We start from the raw sequence: 15474 nt of genomic DNA on the forward strand, positions 1-15474 counted from the left end.
ACGCCATTACACTGAACTTTGGATGAAATGATGTGCCACCTTGCCAGTGATTCATTTGGGACTGAAGCAGAACCACAGCTCAGGAAGCAGGTTAACAAGCGAGTTCAAATACAATGCAGACAGCGCGGGACCAGGAGGAATCTAATGACCATGCAGAGGTATCCAGAGAGTTCTGGCAGCAGGTGAAAGCCTTTTACCCTCTCTTTGCTAATGATGGCTTTTGTTTCAGACTCCACCTGAGGCTTGACCCAGTAGTGAGCTAATGAAATGAGCACGAACATGTATTTGTTTCAGTAACACAAAAAACAAATGAATTTGGGGGGCCACAATCCAGGAACAGGGATCATGAAGGCTGTGTTCAGAAGCATTTCCTTATAACTTGTCATTTCTGTTTCTACTTCAGGTTGAGTTAAAGCAAGCAAGTACTATTTTCTCCTAAAATTTGATTCCTACGCTTTCAACGTTTTCTGATAATGGACACGTTTCTGATCCCCTCAGAAAGCCGTGTTCTTCAAGCAGCAATACAGTCTTTCTGCACAAAAAGAATTCTCTCCCATCAGAGAAAATCCCAGGTCCAGTTATTTCATGACTTTTTCAGAAGCTCAGGTTGTGAAGAGACTGATACCCAGGTCAGTCCAGCACAGTAACCTCAGAGGAACGGTTCTGATGTAGTTGCTCATTTGAGAAGCACTGATAAGTATCAATTGTGCTTGATTTTATTTTTATTTGCAATCACACTCAAATTCAGGATGGCCTCACATTAGGCTGATACTCCCACACTATACTCTTCAAAGAGGGACTTGGTTCCCCACCTGGATAAAATCTATCTTGTGTTAGTTTAAAAAAAAATTTTTAGTTACACTTTTTAAAACATTTTTAACCTTAAATTACACATTTCCAGAAATGAAAAGGTTGATTAGACCACTCTTCTGTTTCCATGTTGAACTTCATCTCTTCTACCCCAGAAGGATAGGTATATATACTGTTCTTTAATCATTTCCTCCAGAAAATGAAAGGAATTCAAGAACCCATCCAGGCCACCCGTATTCCATGTTTTATAGCCTTGGAAAGTTTCTCATTTCCCCTGAAGACTGGCTTTAATCTCTTTTGTTGCGTATTTGTGTAGTGATCCCATCAAGACGTGCTGGGTTTGCACAAATGCCCCATCTTATGCAATTTGCCACTCATAAAACATCATTTTCTTCCAATTCAAATAGGCTTGGCCACAGGCAACCCTCAAGACACCAAAAAGGTTCACATGAAAACAGACAGCAGACAGATTTCCAGCAGGCAAGGCCTTGACAATGACTCTAGGCAGGGTGGATATCACACAGACAGCTGTGGGCCAGTGTGGACCTTCTTGAGTAACAAATGTCAACAGAATATAGGGTCTGTGATAAAGCCTGACTCTGGAAATGTGACGATCTTCATGTTCCCCTCATAAGAAGACCTCCTGAGGAACACCTAGAATTCAACAAGGATACCTAAAGGACTTCAGCTAAACAACAGACTCAGACAAGGGCTAAAACACTAAGTGTCAGGCTGTGGAGGAAGGGAAGAAGGAGACAAGGAGAAAAGAAGGAATAAAGGGTGTATTAGATACCAGTGTAGAGCTTGAAGTTATGAGAAATAACAGGAAACGTATAGGGGAGGAGAAGGCAGCTCTCCAGTAATCACTCAAAGTGCTCTTTATTTATTTATTTATTTGAGACGTAGTCTCACTCTGTCGCCCGGGCTGGAGTGCAGTGGCATGATCTCAGCTCACTGCAACATCCGCCTCCCGGGTTCAAGCAATTCTCCTGCCTCAGCCTCCCAAGTAGCTGGGACTACAGGCGCTCAACACCACGCCCGGCTAATTTTTGTATTTTTAGTAGAGACGGGGTTTCACCATATTGGCCAGGCTCGTCTCGAACTCCTGATCTTGTGATCCGCCTGCCTCGGCCTCCCAAAGTGCTGGGATTACAGGCATGAGCCACCGCGCCTGGCCTCAAAGTGCTCTTTAGTGTGCACGAATACTGTAAGTCCTGAGAGATTTTCATTAGAAAAAGCCTGTCTTTCTGTGCCATCAGAGTTTTGAGAATTGTCATTCTTGCTACTCCTAACAGACCATTTTTACCAAGTTATTCATAGTCATTTATGAAAGCTTATCTTCCTTCTTTTAGGGTTCCAACGTGGCACTAATTATGTCTCACTCTGCTCAGAGTTCACTTGCCTCTGCTGATTATGTTGATGCCAAATGGGTAACCAGCCTCAATAAAAAAAATGTGTCAAGCTTGCCAGTGCAAGCTGGCTGCAAGATTTCATAACAACACATATATAAACCTAATTTCCTTGGAATCTGCTTTTCAACCTTCCCAAGGCTGCTTTTCAGTGTCTTCCCCAAAAGACAGAAATAAAATACGCTCTAGCAACTGGTGGTGGCTTTGAACGTGTGGGCCGTGAGCTTAGGGATAGCTTCCGAGTGGACAAGACTGAGATTTTTAGTCATCAAGATATTCACAGAAGATAATCATCTTCTTCAACTAGCAAAGTGTCATTCCGCAGCTGCTTCCAGGCTTACTTGGAGTCAATGAAGTTTTCTTGGTCAGGAAGGTTAAACTTGCTTTTATTTCTTCAAGAGAATGGATTATAACCATAACCGAACCTAGCAAAAGATTTTTGCCATCAGAATATTGAAAGAATGACCTCTTAAATACATAACTCAAGAGGATCTCTGCTCTAATATTCACAAGGGGCTTTGTCTTCATTTCCAGGCTGGTGGTTCAATGGTAACACGATATGAAATGCTCATTCTTTTGAAGGTGATGGATTATTAAAGTTCAAGTCTATCGATATGGCTAGAAATCTTCCTGTTTCCAGGTGGCCTTCTGAGAGTTTCACTTTCTTGCAGGTCTCAAGTTCAATTTTATCTATGAATCAACATCTAGAATCATGGGCATCAAATGCAGACAATAAACAGGTCTGCAAGGTAATGGGAGAGAGGAATCTCGCATTGCTCCAGGGCGCAGTAAAAAACCTTTGCCCTGTGCATTGCTTACTGCAAGGAGCTGAGAAGATGTGAGTTCAGGATGACAGCTGGCTTCTATTTAAAGCCACGATGCTAGTCACCATCGCTGTGAGACTAATCAGAAGGGTGCCTGTCCGATGAGCCTCAAGGAGCTCGCACAGCTCATGTGGCTACTCACCGATGCTGATCAGGTACCAGGTGAGGAGGCCAGACCCGGGAACGGAAAGGCTGCTGTCCTAGCTGCCGTTGTAGGTCCGGTGGGATCTCAGCTGTAGGGTTGGTCATGGCCAGTGTATGTCTTTTGGACCTATTTGCCAAGTACCTGCAACAAGCAGGAGCACATTTCATAGTAAAAAAGACAGACAGGAATATTCCTCCACAAGAAGCATTAGAAGTTAATCCAAAGCACTCAATGAAATAGTGCCAGACCTCATGAAGGGCTTGATGGCAAACAGATCCCTGACTGGATGAAGTGAAACATGTCTAACTGGCCAACAAAAGTTGGCTTGACAATGAAGTGGCTGAATTTTGAACCTAAGAATAGCCATTGAAGAGAAGAGAGAAAGTAGATCTAGCTCACAAAGATGAGATCACTTTTCCTTGCTCCATTCTACCTGGTAGAAGAATTTATTTTCTCCATGTTAATTTATTCATCTTTTCCCTCCAAATTTCCAAAATACAAGTCAGAGGAAATGAGCCCTCAGGACTATTCCTAGAGATGAACCTGGGGAGATATTCAGAAGGACTCTGTGCATGTCTCTTGATCTCACAGGCCCCAGGTTTGAGACTTTCTTCACTACAGGTCACAGAAAACTGATCCGTCCATTTGAGGATAAATGAATTCCAAAATCGCGCTTTCCCTCTCGCTTGGTGACTATAACTCAATCATCAGAGAAGAAAAACTGATGTTGTCCTTGGGGAACCAACATTCTATAGAGGATGAATAAATAAAACCACATGAAATGTTTAGTTAGGGAGGCAAAAAGCAAGGCAAAAAATAAAAACAGAAGAGTCTCAAAAGACGAAGAGTTCCCAAACTGATGGCTTTATTCGGAAGATCTCTCAGACCCAGCACTTAGTCAACACCATCAATAAGATATTGTCCCTCTTTGTCTGGTGGATGACTTCCTCCACCACTGCTACTCTTCTGGAGGCATGAGTAAGAGAGGCACTAGACCTTTTTTATTACATCAAAACTGACGGGCATTATACCCTTGAAATGTTGGTCTAAAGAAGAAAGAAGGTAGACCTGGAAGAAGGAAAGTCTAAGACAAAGAAGATAATATATTGCTGTCTCTTTTAAGGTAGAAAGGCAGTAAATTTCCTAATTTCTCATTTCTTCATGACCCAGTAGGGCCTATTTGTAACCTTATATACCCTCTTATCAGCAAACTATAGAAACAACAGCATCAAGGAAAAAAAAAAAGTTACCACAATTTTCCTTCTATTGGCTAAGCTGTAGAAAGAGCTGGCCCACCTACCAACACCCCTGTTTGCCATGGTTTTCTTTCCACATAGGACCAACTGCTTTCTGAATAGCAGCTCTCATACAGAGCTACTGGGGATAGGGTAAGAGTCCTAGCCAGCAACTCTCAGGTTCTTAAAAAATGGTCTCATTTCATTCTTAACTATTTTGCCCCTTTAAGCTAAAATCAGTTAACAGACTGTAATTAGTGTTATGTGAACTTGCCAAAGAGTAAGCCATTAGTGTTTTAATAACCATTGGATAAAGACACCCAAAGTTCCCCCAAAAGCCCATGAAAACCATTTTATTTCAACTTCCCTCAAAGGAAAAAACATATAATCTTGAAGAACACCTGTATTTCTGGGAAAATACATGCTGGATTCTGGTGAAACCCCCTCCCCGGATAATAAGAAAATCAACTCCCACAAGGGGGCATGCATGGAACTGAGGACCAGGGCTAATGGAACTGAGGCCAAATGAACAGTACAGCATGCCTGATGGTCACTGCCGTTCTCTGCAAGTTAGGCATCTCTCAACAAGGTTCTGTAAACAATGGATATTTGCATCTGTCCCTGGCCCAATCCCATATTCTCTTTTTCAATATCTCTTTGTTGGTACAAGGGGGTGGAAGAAGCACACAGCAAACAGTACAAGAGGTATTCATTCTCCTGGAAAGGAAGAGTCCATGCCAGAGGTCCATGGCCAGACTAGCTAGGATCACTGTCATCCCACATCTCCAATTCCTTTTCAGTAAACAGTTCTTGGCAGGTAGGAGCAGGCTTTGTGCCTTGTGAATACTATCAGAGTTGCAATATGAAGGCAGGGGACAAGGAAGAAGGAGGGAGGAAAGAAAAAGTTCTTATGGTTATTGCTGTCACTTAGGGGACTTCCAATGGTGCTTACAGAAATGACATTTTCTGGGTAGTCTTCTGTTACTTCCATGTGGGGTGGAACATGCCATCTGGCTTGAGCAAAGAGACCACACAAATGTTGAAGCTGCACTGTACCACCTCCTTGGGCAGAGGTGACCTTTCGCTGGTTGCAGGGGGAGCCTGCCCAAGGACTTCTGCAAGCACTGCCAGATGTCACATTACCTCTGCACAGCTTCCTGATCTGGCTCCCCATCCGAGCTCTCCTCGTCCACAGGGGTAACTGCTGGCACTGCCTGAAGAGAGACAGGAAGGAAAAGCTCAAGGTGGCAGCTTATTCTGTAATGCCTCTTACTCTAGTAACTGGGCTTGGGGCAGGACTTTCTGCTAACTTTCTTATTTACAGAACTTTTCTAGACTCCTGGGTTATACAGGATTTTCAAATACCTATTTTTCCATTTTTACCTTGCTTAGGTAATACTAATTAGAATTTCTTCCTCTTATTTATCTTCATTCATTCATTTATTAATTAACAAATAGCCAAATGCTTACTGTTACAGGATAAAATGTGAATTTACAGACTTTACAGACATAGACCTTGCCCTCCTTTTACAGTCTAGTAGAGGATAGAGACAAGTAAACAATTACAAAATAGCATGATCAAGTCTTCTAATTAAGGAAGGCATCCTGGAGGAGGTAGCACCTAGCAGGAACCTGAAGGATGCACAGGAGATGGTCAGGCAAAGAGGGACACGAGTTACAGGTTTCCAGGCTGAAGAAAAGAGAAGGCCTGTAGGTGTTTGAGGACCCGAAAATACAGTAGAAGATTGTTTACCTGAAGTGTCTAGGACTTGATCTGTTGTTTCATATTAATGTGATTTCCAGACTTTAAATGCCTTAACTCCAGGAAAGCATAGTCAATTATTGAAATTACATTTTAGTACATAAGATACAATTGTGTAGTATCAATTCACTGCTTTAAAATAGTTGTTACTCGCCAAAACATGTGAGTGAAATGAGAACCACCACAGTGCTTGTATCACTGTGACTTTCCCATCTGCATCCTTGCTAGCTACCCATAGCCTGGGTGCCCACATAATCACCATGCCTCAGTCACTAGAACAAAAATCACACTTGAATTATTATAAAAGAACATTTTACAAAATGGATAATCACAAAACAAAACAAAACACTCCTGGAATAATTTTGTTTGAAAGCTCCCAGGGTTCCTGGATCCCTTACCACAGTTCTACAAGGGTGGAGTGAACAGGGTGAGGCAGGAAGTGGCTGTAGATGAGGCAGGAGAGGAACGCTGTGGCCAGTGACAAACGGTCTTGAATAACACACTAAGAAGTTTGAGGAAGAACAGTGGTGAATCACTAAAAGATTTTAAGCAGGGGCATGATGTTATAAAGATTTATATTTGCCAAAGCCAGCTTACTCTAGCTGCAGTGTGAAAAGGGCTGGTGGCAGGGATCAGGGGACATGACTGGAAGCAAGGAAGTCAGTTAGGATGCCATGGTGTTCATCTACGCAATGGATGACAGTGACCTGAGTTAAGGAAAGGAAAGTGGAGAAGGTGTTTCATTCACAGGCACTGGATAGCTGACTTGATATGGCGAATAAGAAAGGGAAGAGTTAAAGATAAAATTCACATCCCTAGCTTGTGTAACCCGGAGAATGACAGTGCCATTCACTGTCACCCAAGGGGAGGAGCAGGTTTCACAGAGTCATGGTAAGTTCATTTGGGACATGTTGAATTAAAGTTGTGAATACTTGTGGAATAACCAACTAAATCTATCCCGTAGGCAGTCATGTATACGTATGTGTAGAACTCAGAGGAGCCTTCTGGGCTGGAGACAATCAGATGGTAACTGAAATTATGGGAGTGGACAAACTCATCCAGAGAGAGTACATCAAAGGACATGGGAATAGGGCCTAGGATAAAACTCTGGGTTTTGCCAACCTCAAGGAACAAGCAGAAAGGAAATGTGAAAAGGAGAGGCGGGGGAAAACACAGAGAATGTGGTGCCACAGACACCAAGAACAGAAAATATTTCAAGGAAAAAAAGAAGTCAACAGCGATGAATACAGTTGGGACGTCCAAAAAGATAAAAGGTTAAAAATGTCCACTGGATTTATCAATAAGAACTTGTTAGTGACCTTGGCAAAAGCAGTTACAGTAGACACAGTAAGTCACCCCACGTCCCATAAAGCTGACCATGATCCTTCCAAACCTGTCTTGCCCATCTCTGAATGCCTCTGCCACCTAATTTTCCATGTTATTACTGTGGTACTTCATCACATATGATCTTGTACTATTATTCAAATACTTCACATATGTTGATCTTGTCAGTGATGCCAAGGGCTATGATATATAATTCTTTATTACTGAAAGTGTGGCCCATGGACCCATGCCCACAAACTGTTTTGTTACCAATTCATGATAAGGTAAGTACAGAAATCAACAAAAGGCTTTCAGAAACTTTTAGCAATTTAAAAAAATAAATAAAGAGACACTTTTAGCAATTTAACAGAGTAATTTTGTCTGTTGAACTCAATAAAAAATTTAGCCTTGTATTTTATATGTGTTTAAATTTTCATTTTTCTAATGTTTCACTTTTACTGTATTTTACAAGGGATTAACCCATGATGGATTAAAGGAGGGAGAAGGGTCCTCAAAGCAGCACTGCCCTTAAAACATCTCCAAGGGTGATGGATGTATTTACTACCCAATCTTATGGTACTATGAGATTGAATGAATGAATGAATGAATGACCTATGACAGGAAAATAACCAGAAATAAACAGAACCCAAGGGAGAAAAAAAATCTCTGAATGTGACTATCATATGAAGGAGATGTGACTAAGATAACTGACTAGGCTAAAGCTGTGGGAGCAAATCATGAAGTGATCCAGGTTATGCCAAAAATGTGAGGTGTGTTTATCAACGGAAAAAGCGTTAGTGAAAAGGCAATTTTAGAAGCCAGTCTAGAAACCAATTAATTCAAGGACACTTTGGCCTTCTGACAGGGAAAGGTTGCCTGGGAGAAGGCTCTGAGTTAGGCTGCTACCTGCCCCAAGCTGGCAGGAGTGCAGCTGGACTTAACCAGGGTACCTGTGAGCGCCCATTGAGGAAAAAGCTCTCCAGGAGCGGAGTTCAGTGTAGAAATAACTTGGCTAAGTAAGTAAGTTCGCCAAAAACAAAGTGTGGAAGTCTACTGGCCCGAAGAAAATGGGCTGGAGCATCCTAAGTTTGGAGAAAAAGGAAATTCAGACATGTAGAGTGGCCCTGGGTTCCCAACCCCAGGCTCACAACCTTTTTACCAAAAGCCTCTGAGACAGTGAATTGGGCTCTGTGCTGCTACTCACTGGTGTCATGGTGACAAGCGGAGAGGGTCCCCGTGGGCGCTTCAGCAGCTGCTGGGCATGCAGTTGGATGTTGGCTCCTCCATCTGATGCCCTCCGGCCAAGGGGGCCCATTCCATTCAACAGCTGTAGCGTGGGCGGCTGTAGGAGAGACTGCTCCTGCCAGGAACAGAGTTGGGAGGACGGACCATGAGATGAGGGGAAGGCGGGGACAAAGGGGTAAGCCACTCATCTATGGAAATTAAGGGAGCCACGGGTCATGACAGAGACTAAAGGACACTTCTCTCTCACCCGAGCTGCTTTGCAAGATAAATCATCTTTCTCTATAAAGAAACCCTTAAGTCCTAGGGAAGGTGCCTCATAGCCTCTCAAAGGAAGCTCAAGTTTGTTTCTTCTGGAGCCAGCCCTCTCCCACGTCTAGGTACCTTGTACTCAAGTTGCCCGGTTGGTTGCAAATTTTGCATAGGCAACAGGTTGTGCATGAAGTTCACATTAGGGGCCACCTGCAGGAATGGAGCCTGTGGGTTGACTCCAGGAAAGCCAGGGAGGAGCTTCTGCAGATCTTCCATAACTTCCGTGCTGACAGAAAACAGAATGACAGAGAAGTTTAGTTAACATTCTTACTCAAAAGTGCTTACATCCCAAAATTGATGGCATTGCTATGTTCAGTACAACTTATTGTATTTTATTTATTTTCTTCCTGAATTTATGTTTCTCTTTAAGATCCTAAAGCAAAGCAAAAGCCTAAAGTGTGGAATTTAACTCTCTGCTCCTTTACTATTTGGGACAAAGGATTGCTATTCTTTATTGGCCATTCATGTAAAACCAACAGCTCTGAGCCAAGAGGAAATAGTGGCACCAGTCCAGTTCAGGTTTTCAAATCCTGGAGGTGAACACCAAGTTTCTGGAGAACACGGGCCAACCACTAAGATAATGGCTGCCTGAAGTAGCAACTGATTCACCACGGAAAGAATGCAATTACTCTTGTCAGTGCTGACAGGACAGATAAGTACTAGATGTACACGGCTATCTTGCTACAATGGCAGGTTTTACAGCATACTTTAAGACATCTTTCCACTAACAGAGCGACTCAGGGCTCCACCCCTTTAAAGCTATCTCAGTCCGTGGAGCCAGAATGTTCCCCTATTGCCTATTTGATCATAGGCTGAGAAGAAGAGACATAAAACAAGCACATCAGCAGGCATGGGAGTCTTTTTTGGAAATTCACTGGGAGAAAAGAGATATTTATAAGAAAACCAGCTTTGCCCTGAGTTGACCTCTCAGGAGAATTCTTGCCACAACCTTCTCTTCCTACTCAGCAAAGAAAATATCCAGAAAAGAGGTAAGGCTATTTTAATGTTGAGAGTTTTCAACCATGGAACAAAACTGGGGCGAGCTGGCCTTCAGTCCATTTTTTCCAGTGTGCAGGCATCAGGGAACATCATGAAAGACTATTTTGGGAAAACACTTTGGGAAACTGTTGTTATTGGATTTTGGATCCTTATTCATTTAAATTTTAATTGTCTACATACATAAATTACATCATATCATTTGTCCACTTGGCCACTGGATTAGATCTCCTCTGGAGATACAATGTAGTAGGAAATGTGCCATGGTAGACACTGAAAGGTGACAATTCTTTGCCCCAGTGTTAGTGAGGGCGGTTGGTCAGATACTCACCGTGGGTCAGCCACACCCACTGTGTGCCTCCTCATTGACAAATAGCGCACCAATGCTTCAGGGGAAGGCTCTTCACCCTCATCACTGTCCAAATTCAGTGTCCCATCCGGCTGAGGTGGAGGGAAACACCATCGAGTTAGAAATCAGAAGGAAGGGAAGCAAGGATATGGCAAAGAAAGTGGTTTCAGCTGACAACTCCCACAGGTTGCTACTTGCCTCCACAATTTGGTTCTCTGGGTTGATCAGCTGCACCTGGGGAACGCTGATGTTCATAGCAGTACCTGCCTGCTCCGCCTGGAAAGCAGTACATACATATACACGCATACCTTTAACACTAGAGAGAAATAATGAGTCTTTCCAAGTAGTCTTGATTGCTAAAGTCTATGTTTCCCTGATTACTAAAGTTTTTGGTTCATCGGCCCTTAGAAGTCACAACAAGGAAGCATCCTGTGGAGAGGATAGCATCGCCTCATGATTTGCTATTTCTTCAAAAAAACAAAAGGCACAACTATTGTTGCTCATCCCTCCTCTTTGTCAAAAAAAGGTTCAGATCTTTGATTGGCCTCTGACAAAGGAAGAGATGACAAATGGGAGGAGACAGAGGTAAGGAAGAGCAAGAAACTCTCTTGACTTAGGGTTAGTGAGCAACACCTAACCTTCACCCCCCTGGTGTTACTTGTCCTGAACTAGGTCACTGGAGTTATTGCCCACCTGGATATTGACTGGTGCTTGAAAGGCCAGGGCTCGGGGCATGCTAGGAAGTGCTCCGAGACGCAGGGTTTTATGTCTCTTATGTCGATCACACAGCAGGCTGTAGATTGCACTATAGTGATCATAGGCATCTGATCTTAATGACTACCAAGAGAGAAGGGAAAAGAGTACAAAACCCTGGTGAAATGGCATGTTGATGACCAGAACCCTTTCAGTAATAACATTAGCCAAAGCACCTTCTTTCCTTCTTTCCAAGGCCCAGGGAGGGGCAGAGGAAGAAAAACAGGAGGGAAAAAAAGGCCCAAGTTCCCAAGAAGGCGAAAAATGGAAAAAGCAGGTTAGAGGAACTGCTACATCCCACTTTGTTCTCCACTCCTTCGAAGATACCTGCAGTGTCTGTTCTTTGTCCAGTCCCATGTCCTCCATGGCCAGGAGGACATCCTCATTCAGGGGGTCCACCTGTCTTTCTTCCTTTAGTTGTTGGCATTCAGCTATTAACTGTAACATAAAAAGGAGGAAGCTGTCAACCCCCCAATTAACCACATCAATGTGGCACAGCATATATAATGACCAACCTGTTCCATGCCCTCTGGCTTGGGATGTTTTTGGCCTTAGACAAAGTCTAAGGAAGAGAGCCCTGAGTGATCAGCTGTAAACAGACAACTCACTGTTTCCTGAGCTCCCTGGCGTACCTGGGATGGCCACAGTGGTTTAAATAAAAGCATGCTACAGAAGCCACTGAATTGAGCACACTAAGACAAGAGAAAGGCGACATCCCCATGGTAGGTAAGCTGCAGAACTGCAGGCTGTTCTATCTCAAAAGCCAAAAACAGACGATAATTTGGGGACACATGGTAGGGAACCATGATCACTATTCTCCAGCAGTTTAACTGGTTTTACATTCCTTCTTGCTTGCTTCACGTGCTGCTTTAGCGTTACATAATAGTTTGTTCCCGGTGTCCGCCTTTCAGGTTATAGCCTGATTACAATCACATGCAAAGGAGGCTGCAGCAGCTTTCAGAGGAGTCCCCTGCAGCAGCGGTTCCCAGCTCACCCTGTCAAAGTTGGGATCGGCGTCCCCTAGCTTCATCCACTTGTGCTTGCAGATCTGCTCCATGGAGAGGCGCTTATTGGGGTCTAACACCAACATATGGCGGATCAAATGCTCACATTCTGCAATGGACAAACAGCCTGCCTTCAGTCTCTGGTGAGGGGAGGCACCAGGGGAGTAGAGGAACCAGAGGCAAAGCCAGCAGGGAGGCTATCCAACTCCCTGCTTCTACTTTTGTCTCTCTTGCTCTTTGATCCTTACCTATTCTGTTGCTTATGCCACCAGAAGGGGCTAAGCAAAGGCAGAGAGAGGTGGAGAAAAAGAAACTCAAGGTGGTAGTCTGGTTATTGCCTTCACCAAAAGGCTCACCAGAAAAGGCCTGGGGATAATCCATGGATTTCATTTATTTATATTATGTATATGGCCCCATTTAACACAAGTAATGAAGAGTAGAATGGCCTCTAAAGAGATTCAGTATCTTACAAGGTTCTCAAAATATTCAGTTCTATCCTCCTAAATGTACCACCACATGCATACTAATGCTTTTGGCTTAGGAGTGCAATACCCTTCTTCAAAACTCAGGGAACTTGAATTTCTGATGGCACAAGGTGTGTGGGGAGAGAGCCACAGGCTACTTCTCTCCTATGCCCTGGGATTCAGCTAGCCTTATTTATCATTTTATTCTCAATGTTATTTAAATAGTCATAGGTATTTAAAACTAGGCTGTGAGCTACAGATATTCAGATCAATAGAGATTTTTCTCTGGGAGCTCGTATTACAGATTATATTGCAGAAAGAACAATGGATTCAAAATCAAGAAACCTATATTCTGATTTCAAAACCACCCTCTATTTCTAAGTTTTCTCATCTATAAAATGTGGGTACTGAGGGTGATGAGAGTAATAGTTTTGATGAAGGCAGTGATGATGATACCAAAACAGCAGTATTGATGCATTTTCTGAGCATTTTACAATTATTATTTCCTAACTTAATCTACACAGCAGTCCTAGGAGGAATGTACTATCATTGTTCCCATTTTAGGAATAGCAAAAACTAGGCACAGGGAGGTAAAGAAACTTGTCCAAGGTCACATGGCTATTAAGTCAAACCAGACAGCCTGACTCTTCACCTGGTTCTCTTAACCACAATGCTACCCTGCCCCTGTGGTGCAGAGTTGTTGGGGGATCCAAATCCCCCAACACTAATTCAACATTGAGCCATTAATTCAATATCTTTATCCAAGCCACCATTTCTGACTTACACCCTGCAAAAGTCTCCTACCTGGTCTTTCTGCTTCCATTCTTGCTCCATTACAATCTGTTTTCTATAGAGAGGCAAAAGGAATTTTTCCAAAGCATAAATTTGGGCATATCACCACTTTGCCTGTAACTCTCCAATCTCTTCCCATAACCCTCAGAATGAAATCCAAAGTCCTGGGCCTACAAGGCTCCTACTTCTCTCTCTCTCTCTCTCTCTTTTTTTTTTTTTTTTTTTTTTTTTTTTTTTTTGAGACAGAGTCTCGCTCTGTCACCCAGGCTGTGGAGTGCAGTGGTGCGATCTCGGCTCACTGCAACCTCTGCCTCCTGGGTTCACGTGATTCTCCTGCCTCCACGTAATTCTCCTGCCTCAGCTTCTCCAGCAGCTGGGATTACAGGCCTGTGCCACCACGCCCGGCTAATTTTTGTATCTTTAGTAGAGGCGAGGTTTCACCATGTTGAACACGCTGGTCTCGAACTCCTGACCTCAAGTGATCCGCCCACCTCAGCCTCCCAAAGTGCTGGGATTACAGGCGTGAACCACCGCGCTTGGCCCCCTACTTCCCTCTCTGACCTGGTTTCCTGCCACTATGCACATTTCTAGTTTTTGCACGTTTAACACACTCTCATCCAATGGCCTTTACATGTGTTTGTTTGTTTGTTTGTTTGTTTGTTTCCTTTAGCTGAAATGGCCACTCCTCAGGTCTTCATATGATTGGCTCCTTGTCATTCAGGTAAGAGTTTAAACGTCACTTCCTCAGAAAGCTCTTCTTTAACCATCTACTCTAAGATGGGCCTCCAGTCACTCTCTATTACATCACATTCATTTTCTTCACACAAATGATTTCTTTGGGAAACCATCTTGTTTATGTATTTACTTATTGTCTGACTCCTCCACTGCAATGCAAGGCCCGTGTTTTTCTTTCTGTTGTACCCAGTATCAACTCTCCAATACCTAAAATGGTTATTATATCTAGCCACTTAGGAGCTGCATAAATATCTACTGAATATGTAAATAAATATTTGTTGAGTATTTAATCAAATGAGATTATAATTGTGAAAATTTTTTTAAAATAAAATTTGCTATAGGTTTTTAAATTTTCTGCTTCTATTTAATCACAACCGTCCTGAAAACAAAACTGGTCAGTGAAAATAACAACAGCAGTAAGACATTATTACAAAAAACTACTTTTGATATACTAAGCACTGTGCTTACCAACTTTATTACATTTAACCTTCACAACAACCTTAACTTAAAGACTATAATTAGCTCCACTTATAAATGAAGAAGAAACAAGATTTTGAAAGTTAACATATTCAACATGGCGAAGAAATGGTAAAGTTGGGACTTCTAAGCTGTGCTCTTGACTACCCTATCATACATCTCCACATGGAAATAAATTGATTTACTTTTCTAGGGTGAATTCAACTCTTCAAATTCTATACCATCTGGCAGACACCATTCTATATTACTGTTTTGAAAAGAATACTACAAGTAACTAAGATAAATTACTCTTAATTTTTAATTTACTCTAACTTCAAAAGATAATACAACAAAGTTCCTATATCAAAATGATTTCTTACATCAGGCATCAATTTGTTGTTGCTTTACAATTAAAACTATATTCAAATGCAGTGTACATCTCAAAGACTTCTACATTCCTATAGAATAAAGTAAATGCCATCTACAACATTATGCTTTATTAAAATTATGTTTCCAGAGTAGTAAGGCTAGAGCCACAACTGTAGCAGCACCTGTATAGATTATAAATGTCATTGACACACATGTTTATGGTTTGCAGTTACTTAAGAGGACAAAAGTGTTCTTAATTTAGGAAGTGTTAAAGACCCCTGTGTAGGGAGAAGGCTAGGACCAAATTGTTGTTAAGGCCTCTAGATGGCACTCTCCTGTTTTCCTTTGGTCTCCACACACAATTTAGTGCATAAGATGACCAAAGCTGAATGGTGTTCAGTTACAGGCTTGCTTTAAAGCAGATTTTTTCCAAGGCAATTTCCTTAAAAGCAAACAACAATAACAACAACAACAACAACAACACACACAAACAA

General features: G+C 42.4%; 1 protein-coding gene across 11 annotated transcripts in view; it reads right to left on the reverse strand.

Annotated features, from left to right (window-relative positions):
• SIK3 (SIK family kinase 3) overlaps positions 1-15474 on the reverse strand; it is a 272964-nt gene that overhangs the window by 25663 nt on the left and 231827 nt on the right. For 7 of the 11 annotated variants that reach the window (XM_055273245.2, XM_055273249.2, XM_055273243.2 and 4 more), the window contains 9 exons: positions 12155-12273; positions 11488-11598; positions 11101-11244; positions 10606-10683; positions 10390-10499; positions 9135-9288; positions 8713-8868; positions 5567-5637; positions 3186-3329 (listed from right to left, as the gene is read on the reverse strand). In XM_055273245.2, the coding sequence (XP_055129220.1) occupies positions 3186-3329; positions 5567-5637; positions 8713-8868; positions 9135-9288; positions 10390-10499; positions 10606-10683; positions 11101-11244; positions 11488-11598; positions 12155-12273 (1087 nt within the window). The remainder of the gene's footprint in view (positions 1-3185; positions 3330-5566; positions 5638-8712; positions 8869-9134; positions 9289-10389; positions 10500-10605; positions 10684-11100; positions 11245-11487; positions 11599-12154; positions 12274-15474) is intronic. The other 4 variants (XM_055273251.2, XM_055273248.2, XM_055273252.2 and 1 more) reach the window with 2 other exon arrangements.

This window comes from Symphalangus syndactylus, chromosome 3 (assembly GCF_028878055.3).
Source record: "Symphalangus syndactylus isolate Jambi chromosome 3, NHGRI_mSymSyn1-v2.1_pri, whole genome shotgun sequence".
Classification (NCBI taxonomy): domain Eukaryota; kingdom Metazoa; phylum Chordata; class Mammalia; order Primates; family Hylobatidae; genus Symphalangus; species Symphalangus syndactylus.